The sequence below is a fragment of the Amphiura filiformis genome, chromosome 4 (genome assembly GCF_039555335.1).
Source record: "Amphiura filiformis chromosome 4, Afil_fr2py, whole genome shotgun sequence".
Taxonomy (NCBI): Eukaryota; Metazoa; Echinodermata; class Ophiuroidea; order Amphilepidida; family Amphiuridae; genus Amphiura; species Amphiura filiformis.
The window spans coordinates 30,673,090-30,685,444 of record NC_092631.1 but is presented as its reverse complement, the minus strand read 5'-3'; the positions used below and the strand labels follow the sequence as shown (position 1 = coordinate 30,685,444).

Genomic DNA, 12,355 nt, shown 5'->3' with positions numbered 1-12,355 from the left:
TTTATTTATTTATTTATTTATTTATTTATTTATTTATTTCAAATATTAAAATTAAAGTAATAATGTCAACTTAGATTTTTAAAATAGCACTTTGTAAACAAGTTGAAATCCTCTTTTGACATGCTCGGTGCTTCTTTTATTTATTTATTTATTTATTTATTTATTTATTAAATTTAAAGGTGCTAAATGATCCTGTAAAAAGTTAATTCTCTTTTGGCGGGCCAAGAAGGGAGGGGGGGCAAGCGATTTTGGCGAGCCGTTTACCCCCCTAACTCATAATTATTGCACAACCCCTTAGAAGGACGTGTGTCAAAAATCGCTTTCCCTAGCCAAAATTGCTTGCCCCCTCGCGATTAGCCAAAAAATTCTAGCACCCCAATTTTACCCTCCCATAAGTTCGGATGTTTGATGATTAGTTGATTAACTTAACAGTGTCGTAGTGACGGGGGCAGAGGGGGGCAATGGCCAAGTGAGTAAGCCGCCTAGAAACGAAAATCTATTAATCGTGTGATTGATTTATGGCGTAGGCCTATTTGATTGGCTTCATTAATTGATTATTTTAATAATCAAAAACTTAAAAGTTTTTGACCAGGTGAGTGGTTGGGGAGCGTTCATAAATACTTTGGTTGGGGGAGGGGGTGGAAAATATTGGGGGGATCAAAAAAATTTTGGGTCTTAAAAAGGGGGGATCAAAAAAAATTCAGTACTTAATAGGGGGGTCAAAAAAATTTGAGGGTAAAATTCCGGGGTAAAATGTACGAGAAGGTATATACATTCCCAAAAAATTTGCCCGCTACGCGCGCATGAATGTTGAGTATTGAATTTTGTAATCTCAAGCTACAAATCAACAAAATGTGCGCACTTTACAATTGAATATACCTGAGTGGAAGAAGGGCCCAACTCCAATTTTTTACAAAAATGAGTTAGACCCAGCATTTTATTGCCAGCAGATTGTTCTTCCTTATGTGTGAAAGATGAGCCAAAATCCAATCTCTAAATAGTCTTCCACATACACTTAATCATATTTTTATGGAAGAAAGGCCCAACTCCATGGAGTTGGGCCCTTTTTCCACACATATTGGGTTAAAGAGGAATTTTGTTCATCCATGAAATCTGCTTTTCACTACAATGAACTTTCTTGATAACATATGCTTCTACTTGTGCAATTAATGGATATAATTACCAAATTTTTAAAGCTATTTATAACACATCTGCTTACGGAACTGCCACTTGCAGTATATCAGTGGAAGAAGGGCCCAACTCCAGCTCGTAATAAGACCTGTACCGTTGCCATGGAAACAACATTTATAATTTTGATTCTATGTAATATTGTATGTTCATGTATTAAAGGTCCTCTGAAGATGAATACATTCTGTCTATGAAACTTTTCCAAATATTAAGTTTTTTCTTAATATCTCAAAAACAGTTTTGATGGAGTTGGGCCCTTCTTCCACTCAGGTATTCAATTTGGGTGTATCACTACTATGACTCAAGTGAGTAATAACTCCAAACGGTAATTTTAGCTAAGAGTTAATGACCATAGGGGTAGATCCCCAAATATTTTGATAGGGGGATGGTCCATACAATCATCCCCCCAATGTTGATGCCTGTATATGGGTTTCTAACCAAAATTAACCCCATATTTGGTCATTTTAAACTAAAAAGTGCCAATTTTGTTGCGCTTCGCGCAAATTAATTCCAGTTTTGTGCTATAGTTCACAAGTTTAGCTTCAACATGGCAAATATTTTTGCCCGCTTCACGCGCATTTGTACCATGAACTTATTTTGTCGGCAAAAGGTGCTGGATTCACTGGACTTTTGATTGATTGATCGTTTGGGTCGATGGTTTATTGACTGGTGATTCAGTGTGTGTGTAAGTTTCATCTATTGATAGGGATTTTTTTAAATTAATTGATTATATGATTGATTGATGATTGATTGATTGATTGATGATTGATTGATCAAGTACGTTATTGTTTTAAAGTTCGAATAAATAAAAGCTAATAAATATATAAATATAGGCCTATAAGTAAAGCAATAAACCAGGGTTGATCCTTAATTTCTCGTTTGTTTAATTCAAAACTAATCATTAATGATTTATACCGACAATAAAGTTAGCTAAACTTCCGCTAATACAGCTTTTGTATAGCCAAAGAATTCAATTAATTTGTGGTATATTCACGAAACACGGTGCATGACGTCACTTCATTAATATTAATAACCTACTATACGTGGTGCGAAAACTTGCTTCCCCGAAAAACAACATGGCGACTTCCATGGCAAAACACGGGCTCACAATTGCCGTTAATTTACGCCAAAATGCTCATCACATTGGATGTTTACAGGTGGGTACAACATAAAGCCACTATTGAGCACCTTTTGCCACGTATGGGAATCCTCAGTATTTTAGTAGGGCATGCATTATTCAAAATTATCTGTACAACGCGCAACGTTCATGACGTTGGTTTAGACAGAGAAGATGTAATAAAGAGGAGGTTGATCAAGCTATCCTCAAACAAAATATGTGTGAGACCGTTACACTCAAAGTAAATGATGAATCACCCTATTTAGCTGCTTAACAATAGAATACCACAATAGGGTTTGAACCCGGGATGGGTGTGATACACAAGTTGCAGCTAACTGCTTTTAGGGGTAGGTCAGTGTGTGCATGTCATCTAGTCCGAATAATCAGACCCAGAACAAAATATTAATTTCTGACATGATCGTGTACTGGGTCTGAACTGTTTCCATATGAAATCTTGATGGCAAATTGGACAATAGAAGCACATGGTTCTACGTGACAGCTTTTTAATCCCTATTCATGTTACGTGAATCACGCTATTGTGGACCATCCTTCTGATACTTGAGTGTTTGGACACGCGGAACGGTTTTTTGTCTACCTCTCTGTTTGTAAACAAACCAGGAGGTCGAAATCGTCCTCCTCGCCGAATACTAAAGTCAGCGTAATAGTACGGCACTGCATGTCATCATGCTATACATAGGTATCACAGGGAAACCTCAGTTAACACATTTGTTAGTCAGTCAAAATGGCCTAAACCGGCAATACAAATTTACATTGAAATTAAAAAGAAGCTTTTTAAGAAGGAAACCTTCATAAATATGTTGTCTATACTTCACTTGACCCAAATATATGATTTTTTTTTGGTTATGAGTGACTTGCACATGGAATTTTAGAGAGATTTTGATAGCAGTTCCATTAAAAAAGGTGCTATCGTCATGAGACTAAGATCTAGAAACACCCCCGAAATGCTTTTTTTGTGAATTTTGCTAGCTGAATCTTTTTGTTTATTTTCAATCTTTGACTAGATTTAACTTTTCTACGGAAAGTGCTATGACAAAAAGGTTTTCAGTGTTGGCTTTCTTTACTCAAGGGCTTTAATTTGATATATAAAATGATGCAGTTTGATGGCAAATTTGAATTCACCTGGGATACCTACTATACACAGCATGCATGCAGACCCTGTCATCTTGTCAGATTTCAGATAAAATATGACTGAAGTTCTACGGCAAATTATAATTTTTGCTACTTGTTGCCACTTTCAGACTCTATTATAAAGAATGTTATCAATTATCAGAATATCTTTATTAGGTTGGCAGGAAATGACAGGAAAATATATAAAATAATAAAATAGAAATGATCAACAATCATCACCTCTCTAAAAAAATCCTAAAAATTTCTTCTTTAGAAATTTATATCAACAAAAAGCGGTGGATTTGGGGGGAAATTTTACAGCACTCGATTTCTTTCTTGTATTACCCACATGTGGTATCCCATCCAAGCAGCAGGTCCTTAACACACACGTTTCATACTTTTTAACAAATTCTTTATAGAAACATGGGAAATATTTTCAATTCTGAAGTGAAAATTGGTCAACCATGGGCGGTCACACACATAACATCATAGGATATTTCAAGTGGATGTCTAACTACTTGAGAATAAAGGACTATGAATAGATGCGACAGGATTACCTACGGGATTATCTCAAGGATATAATTCCGTTGACCCTCCTCTTTATTACATCTTCTCTGGTTTAGAGTAGTCCGAATAATCAGACTAGCCTAGACTCGCTTGCCAGTCCTATATACGCCGTACCTATGTATATTGAGGACTGGCTTACGCCATTTTGGATGTCAATGGGAAATACACACTTAACGATTTGCGCCGGTTAGAAACTTGAAAAAAATCTTTAAAATGTCATCAATTTTTTAATGTACCGTACTGACGCGAGTATAGTCCCACCTTCGAGTAAACCTTTTTGTAAGTTATTTATTTTTTCGGCTTTGGAGTGTCCCAGGACCTAGACCTAAATACTAGGATCATTCATGGTTGACCTAAAAAAAAAAAAAAAAAAAAATTCAAGATGTTTTGTATTTTTTAATATGAAAATTGATACTTGGTATTCATGTCATAATCTATTAATGATTTCAAAATGCATTCAAATTCAATGCATTTTGAAATCATTAATAGACTATGACATGAATACAAATTATCAATTTTCATATTAATAATACAAAATATCTTGAAATTTTTTTTTTTTTTTTTTTTTTTTGGTCAACCATGAATGATCCTAACATTTAGGTCTAGGTCTAAAGACACTACAAAACCGAAAAAAATAAAAAACTTAAAATTTTTTTTTTTTTTTTTAATTGAGTATAGTCCCACCCCCAATTTTGAAAAATGTTCACCCAAAAAGCGGGGTGGGACTATACTGCGTCATCTGGTATATAAAAGTGGTACCAACCGTATTGTGCTTGCTAATTTAAGACTCGGTTGAAACAAAATTAAGGATCGAAAGCATTTTAGTGTCCAAAAGGCAAAATTATCGTCAAAGTTCTGCGAAATCGGCACCCTTGCGAAGGGTTCAGAATTGAATCGGGACCGAAAATATCCGATCTTTGCGATCAAAAACACAAAATTACAACTTTAAACATACTATTGGCAAAAGACATTATTACCAAACAATACAGAATAGAAAATTTGACATCATTTTCTCAAAATATTGAAAAATTTGCTCACTAGACATCGAAAAAGTCCGCAATCCAATTCCCGTTCAAACGCGTGGGAAACTGAAAGTGCGATAATCGTGACTAGACTAGCCCTAGAACTCTGGCCATAGTATCCGTTTTTACTTCCACTAGGGCCAGAGGCACTTACATTGAAAAAATTGTTGGAGATGGTTGAACGCAACAGAACAAATAAATGATGAAAATTGACCTTTTCATTGTGTTCGTGGGTCACCGCAAGAGCTGTAAATTTCCATTTGAAAAAACATATTTTTCATATTTATGCACACTTTCCCTACCTATTTAAATGAACCTCAATATTGACCATCATATTGTACCCATTTGTGTTACCTTCAATTCGGCGATCCCTGTTGATTTGCCGTGAAAACGCTTGCATTTACTTGAGGAATTGTTCGGTTCTTCCGTTATTTACATCATTGGCATCATTTGACCTCTTGACCTGATGCGAAATCTTCCTATTATTGAAGACCGAATTGAAAAGACTAGTTTGCGTATGACGTCCTGTCAACCAGACCAAAAATGCCGTACTGCGCAGGTCAGTAACCAATCACGTCGCGCCTTTGCCCTGACGTCAGACGCAAACTAGTCTTTTTAATTCGGTCTTCAATTATACCATCATGCAACCGCATCTGACCTCGCCACATCCCGGGTCGTCATGTCCATTTACTTGTGGGGTGGATAAATGACGGAGTAGTGGACTAGGAATAGTAAATTAACATGAAACGTAAAACACCTGTATAAAATGAGAATAACTCACGCATGTCCGACCGGCCGGCCGCCCGTTGGAATAAAAAATACACGCTGGATTGTCTTGGAACTCCAAATGCTTTAGTTACAAACAGAGATTGCGCTAGTAAAAAATGCATTTCAGCCACTGCCAAAGTTCATTTTCGGACTCCCCCGTAAAGTAGAATAGTCCAGATTATCGTAACCTTTGACATTGCCAATATCACACAAATGTCGTCTATTTCATACCGTAAAGAAGTATGAGCAAGTTTCTGAAGAATATTGGTAAGTTTAAAGGCTAGATATCAGGCTAACGAATATGATCTGCAAATATAGAAAGGTCCGAGCGTTGTCCGAACGGCAAAATTCGATAAATGTCAAAGGAAAAATTCTAAGCACGTGAAAGTCGTGAGGTCATTTCTCAACACAATACCTGTCAGAGGATAATTTACATAGGCACAAAAGACCGTGTTCAACGAAGCGTTACTCAGCCAAACATGGCAGAGTAGGTCCCGGATGGTCGTACATGTTCCTATCTCCACAACGTTATACCTTTCCAACAAGGAAAGAGATACAAAAGGCGAACGTCTAAATCAGACCCAGAACAAAATATTAATTTCTGACATGATCGTGTACTGGGTCTGAACTGTTTCCATATGAAATCTTGATGGCAAATTGGACAATAGAAGCACATGGTTCTACGTGACAGCTTTTTAATCCCTATTCAGGTAACGTGAATCACGCTATTGTGGACCATCCTTCTGATACTTGAGTGTTTGGACAAGCGGAACGGTTTTTTGTTTACCTCTCTGTTTGTAAACAAACCAGGAGGTCGAAATCGTCCTCCTCGCCGAATACGAAAGTCAGCGTAATAGTACGGCACTGGGTTTAGAGTAGACGTATAGACCTTTTTCTCAGACGTCACCAATCAATCGATATTGGGGTCCAGCATTCGAGACTAATCAGCGTGGTAAATAAAAAGGCGGGCCCGGGGGCCCATAGCCCGTGAAAATCAATGCGGGCCCGACGAAAATTTGCCATGAGGGCCCGACTGGCCCATGAAAAAAATAAGTAAATAAATAAATAAATAAATAAATTTAAGCTTTTGAATGTGATTATTTTGAAATTTCAAAACGCTTGAAATATCACAAACAAATAGGCCTATGTTGATAAATAATATAAATACAAGCTAAAACCGTTGGGGTTCGATAATGAACCCCACAAAACTAACCCTAGTATATGGAAAATGCCATACGGCCGGGCGGTTTCACGAGTTGCCGGCTCGATCATGTCATCTGCCGCCTGGAACAACTGAATACATAACATACAACGTATGGACCAATACAACGTATGGACCAACATTTTAGGCCTATAACAAAATGTATATTTCGTACAAATTGTACAACTATAGTTTCTACCCTATGACCTATAAAAGTTACCTGTTATCAAAGTGTCCGCAAAAAACTGGTCATCGCAAGTAAGTATCTTTGCCTTTGATGCCGAGCCGGATATTCACGCAGGGGAAACAGGACGGTTCGCACCCTTTCAATTTCGGACCCGTGCACTTTCGCCCCCTTTCAATTTCGCACGATCGAACGCTTCAACTCCCGGCGGTACAGTGGGGTGTTGTATGTGTATAGTATTGGTTGACTGATTAGTGTTGATTGTCTGTGTTTGCAGTACCGGTACTGAGTCCAGCGTGTACAAAGCAAATAGTATGTTTACCCGGGATGCTGATGGACTCTCCGGTTCGATTGAATTTAATAGGCCTATATTATTACAATATATTAAATGTGCTTCGACTGAAGATTGGTATTCATTATGTTTTTGATTTGTTATTTTATTTTACTTAGGCTTATTTTATTTTATTTCATTTCCATTTTATTTTATTTTAGGCCTATTTATTATTTTTTATATAATTATTATTATTATTATTATTATTATTATTAGAATTATGTTACCTTATTAGTACTTTATTAATAGCTATATAATTTAGTGTTAAATTATTTATGGCCTATAAAATTTATATAGGGCCTAATATTGATATGGGGGGTGCAATGAGTTCTGTTTTTTATGGGACACCCTGTAGAGGGCCCAGTATTTTGTATCATTATTTTTTTAATACAGTTGGAGGTAGACATGTTGCAGCAATCCATGGATGCTCTAGCATGGAAATTTCGGCATATCGGTCACTTTTTCTTTGAAAAAGATCGCACAAAATTGAAATATTTTAATCGATCTCATCTTTATGGTGGGTTCAATATTGGCAAAACCTTCATGGGAGGGAGTAATTTACTAATTGCATAAGTGGTCAAAATATTGATCGGATTTATCATATTGAGCAGCACTCTGTATAGAGAGGGTCTACAACATCTCTGAGGTTAAACTGACAAATATTGTGGATTCGTATATGTACATTGCATTTCTATGTACCACTGCAAGACTTCCGGTCTGTAGATGTTAGACATTATGTTTATGATATTTAAAAGCCTTGCTTGCAGTTGCAGGACTATATTTAACCACTAGAATCCTATTAATCGCTACTATCTTTTCCCTATTTTTTGGTCTACAGAATATTTCTGCTTTATTAATGCCACGTTGTGCGGTGCAGACAACATGTCCATTGCGTACCAATTACGCAGATTGGAGAATGAGACGAGATGCAATACGCAGACAATTAACAAAGGAACATAGTCAGGAAAGAAGGCTTCTCAATTGCATCAGGAAAAATACTATACTTCCTGATGAAGTGAAGGTAAGGTTACGTTGAGTCCATGGAGCAGGGGCATAACAGGGTCATCCAGTCAAGGGGGAATAATTGCCAAATTTTCTTCCTGAGCCGCTACTGATATTCCATTTCTGGGAAATGTGTAATTTTAAATCTAAATTCTAAAATGAGCCAAAATGAGGAAATTATTGTGGCTTAAAATCAGGCCAAAAGATACAACTTTTGGTCAGTTTTATTCCAGTTTTTTTCAAGATGAAGGGCAACTTGCTTCCCCGACTCACCGCTCGGTCATTATGCCATAGCCGGGCATGAAGTATTACTAAAACTGATTTTTATGATTTGAGTTATCGCACTGTCACCCAGGGTGGGGGTAGGGACATGTGTAATTTCCAGGTGGATATCATGCTTGTGCAAAAGAACAAGTAAAAGGGTAGTTTTTCACTGTCAAAAAAGGATCAGTGAAATAATTCATTAAAATTGTAGATTGTCTACATTAATTTTATACCAAAATGATAAATTTTGGACTTTAATTTAAAATAAATTACAACCAGGCTGTATGTATGCAGGACTTTTATTTTTTTGGGGGGGGGGGGGTGCAGATTTTGAAAAAGTGGACCTTTTTTCCAGGAGGCATTGTGTTAAAAGTGGATTGTTCTTCGGACCTTTGACCAAAAAAACATTTTAAAAAACCTGATATTTTTGGCCCTTCTACACTCGCAAATTGAAATTTGTTTGGACTTTTTATTCTTTTGCATATGGGGGTGGGGGTACGTACCCCAGCATATGGGCCTAATTACAACTGCATTGTACATGTAACTAAGTTAAAATGAAGCAAGGTGGAGGAGAGAGGACACAATCACAGTACCATGTGAAACATATGTGACTGGACACTACGAATCAGCCGTAAAGTCGGCCCCCGGTCAATTTTGTTTTATTTCATGTTTAGAAAATATATATCATAAGCTTTAAAATAGTATGTCATTTGACTTCAAACGATATCCAGAAGCGGGGTTGTAGTTTGTTGAACTCTACTCCTTCAACAAAATGGTAACTTTTTTTCGGTTCTACGTGTGTCTCTTTTTCCACATTGCTGGTAATAAAGTCATAATTGTCGGTCATTTCAAATCATCGCCAAGTCAACGAGGTTCAGGAATGGCCTCTCATTGTTATTGTTGTTTATACATACCTAGACAAAATAAAATGCAATTGTAACCCACCACTTGAACAGGATTTAGCCAAAGCAAACAAAGACTAGAGCTATTAATGATTAGATTATTATCCTCTTCAGCAATAGGATTATTGATTGGTTTAAACGCTATCAAATGAGAAACATGTCGCGCCTCTATTTCTTATTGAAATGTTACAATATAGCTTTAAAGTCCCTTTGTGGGGTCAAAAAGTCTGATTTACGTTTGTAAAATATCGGTTAAAGTTGATCTTTTGAGTTTGAATTTTCAACATTTCAGACTTACGTTAGAGGGAGGAGGGTCAGCACATGATATCATCAAACCGTTGGTTTATTCCCCTATCATTAAGTCTTTGAATGTTTGTTTTGACAGGTGATGGCAGATCAAGAGATAGCATCACTTCCCGTGATAGCTCCTATGTTAGGATACGTAACCGTTGTGCTATCACGTCCAGATCCAGAGGTGTTGTACAACGCTGGAGACTTAGCCGTATTGTATGGAGGCAAGAGGCAGATGCAAATCACATGTCTGGTGTACAGAGAGCTAAATGGTGAAATAGTTACCTTGGCAAGACTATGATGAATAACAAACTATTTGCAAGAACATGTCTACCTGAATGCAGGTCATATGTCAAAATAATTGCATCTATCAGTCAGATCACAGATTTCCACAGTCTAGGAAGCAGACATAAACTGAAAACCTGCTTTTTATTCAACTACAACCTCGAATCCTCTTAAGATTACCAGAATTTATATTATATATGGTCATTTTCACAGGCTTAAACCTTTTGATTTCTAATAAAAAATTTGACATTTCCATAACATTTTGGTTAAAATATAAGAAAAAATGTATTTTACATAACCTCAGAAAATTATGACATGAAAGCTGGAATACATGTGAAATCCCATTCCAAAGTAAGTCAACAGATAGAAGTTAAATTTTATACCATGTTTTGCTATGTTTGTAATTGCAGTTTTGAAAATTTTAACATCAAGTGTCATTTACAATGGAAATTTGAAACCTTAAACATATTTTTTAAGTTTTAATTGGGTTCCTAAAATAATTTGAATGTCTAACTTCATGCACAAATACTACTTGATGAAAGGAACCTCCCAGCCAAGTTTCACAGAAATTGGAGTTATTTTTTAGAATTGGCAAATCAAGCGATTTGTGTTTCGGAGGCTTCAGTTAACAACACAGGTGATCATAAAAGTAAAATATTTGGCTAACCACTACAAGTTGACATAAAAAATAGGTAAAAAATATCACAATTACCAATTTTCATGCTTTGCTTCTAAGTATTGATTTTCAGTTGTGACAAAAATTAAATTATCACAGCAAGTCATTTTTTTTGTTTCGGAGGCTTCATGTTAACAATTGTTAAACATTGCAGAAGTAGTTTTTTTAAAACAACAGTGTAGGGATCATCTAAGCTGTTATTTTCTTGTGTATTGAATCAATGATTCTATGCGGCAGATATTGTAGATTTATCACATGTTAATTTTTTCACCCATTTGTTAAGTATGGTGTTTTTTGCATGTGAAGCCTCCGAAACAGGCTTTTTGGGTATCAGTATATTTTTCAAACATTAACCATAATGTCAATTTTTTTTAAAATTTATGACATTCTGCACATATCAAGTAATAATTACAATGCAGATATCAGTATGAAACACACCAATTTAGATATGCATAGATGATAATTAATCTTATTGTTGTTTCGGAGGCTTCAATTGTTAACAGAAAGTTTGTATTGGGTCCCATTTTCAAACGGTGATATATATCTCCACGATTTAAAAACATGTGACTTGAGGATCTACTTTGCTACATTTTGATAAATAGATTGGATGAGCTCTTTTATTTATATTTGCACAAGCTTGCTGAACAGTTTGTTTCAGAGGCTTCAAAAAAGTTAACGGAAAAACGGCTCTTTGAAGTCAAGATTTTATAAAAATTTTAAAAGCTTGCAAATCAACTAATTTTTGTTACCCATTTCAAGTTAAGATAACAACTGTTATGAATCAAGAAGAAGTGAAGAAATAACCAAGAATTATGAACCAAAGCTACACCCACAAAGTTTGTTAATTGTTAACGGAAAATGAAGCCTCAAAGCGACAAAATATCGAAGTCCGGTTCTCAAAAATACAGGGCTGTTCACAATTAAATCTAATGTGGCAGTGTTTACTGAACATATGACTGTACTTTCAGGATAAGAAAAATTATCCATGAACTAACTGAAGAAAACACAGGGTTTTACAAAAATGTTACTGTTTTTTATAGTTTTTCAAAATGGCAATATTAAGTACATTTAAGCCTGCTAAAACTGAACGCAGTAACTCCCAAAGCTGATTATGCTACCCAAGGTAGCTGCTAACTAGATTACTTATGTGGCCAAAAATCATGGAATTCTGTGGCTTTATTAGAACACTACGGATTAAAATGTTAAAAATCCAAAGTTACACCCTTTACCGTGAAAATAGAAAGCAAATAAAACTTTTTTATATCAGCCAGTGGCTGATGCAGGCATGGGCATCCCCCCCCCTTTTTTTTTTTTTTTTTTTTTTTTTGCTGGTAAATAAAAAACCCTTAGTTTTGTGTTTCACTTTTACATGTTCTACGGAATATACAAATTGCATCGCATTATGATCAATGATTGACATCCCATGCAG

General features: G+C 35.9%; 1 protein-coding gene across 1 annotated transcript; it reads left to right on the top strand.

Moving 5' to 3' along the window:
* Positions 1-2,238: 2,238 nt before the first annotated feature.
* LOC140150798 (uncharacterized) lies at positions 2,239-11,788 on the top strand. The gene is made up of 3 exons (XM_072172927.1): positions 2,239-2,345; positions 8,345-8,527; positions 10,060-11,788. Exons 1-3 carry the CDS (start codon positions 2,265-2,267, stop codon positions 10,264-10,266), a joined length of 471 nt encoding a protein of 156 aa, XP_072029028.1. The 5' UTR covers positions 2,239-2,264; the 3' UTR covers positions 10,267-11,788.
* The last annotated feature ends 567 nt before the right edge of the window (positions 11,789-12,355 follow it).

Excerpts from the sequence above, each read along its gene's own strand:
- LOC140150798 (XM_072172927.1), top strand. The coding sequence starts at position 2,265 with ATGGCGACTTCCATGGCAAAACACGGGCTCACAATTGCCGTTAATTTA. Across the intron at positions 2,346-8,344 it reads ATCACATTGGATGTTTACAG|AATATTTCTGCTTTATTAAT; the intron begins GTGGGTACAACA and ends TTTGGTCTACAG. Across the intron at positions 8,528-10,059 it reads TACTTCCTGATGAAGTGAAG|GTGATGGCAGATCAAGAGAT; the intron begins GTAAGGTTACGT and ends TTGTTTTGACAG.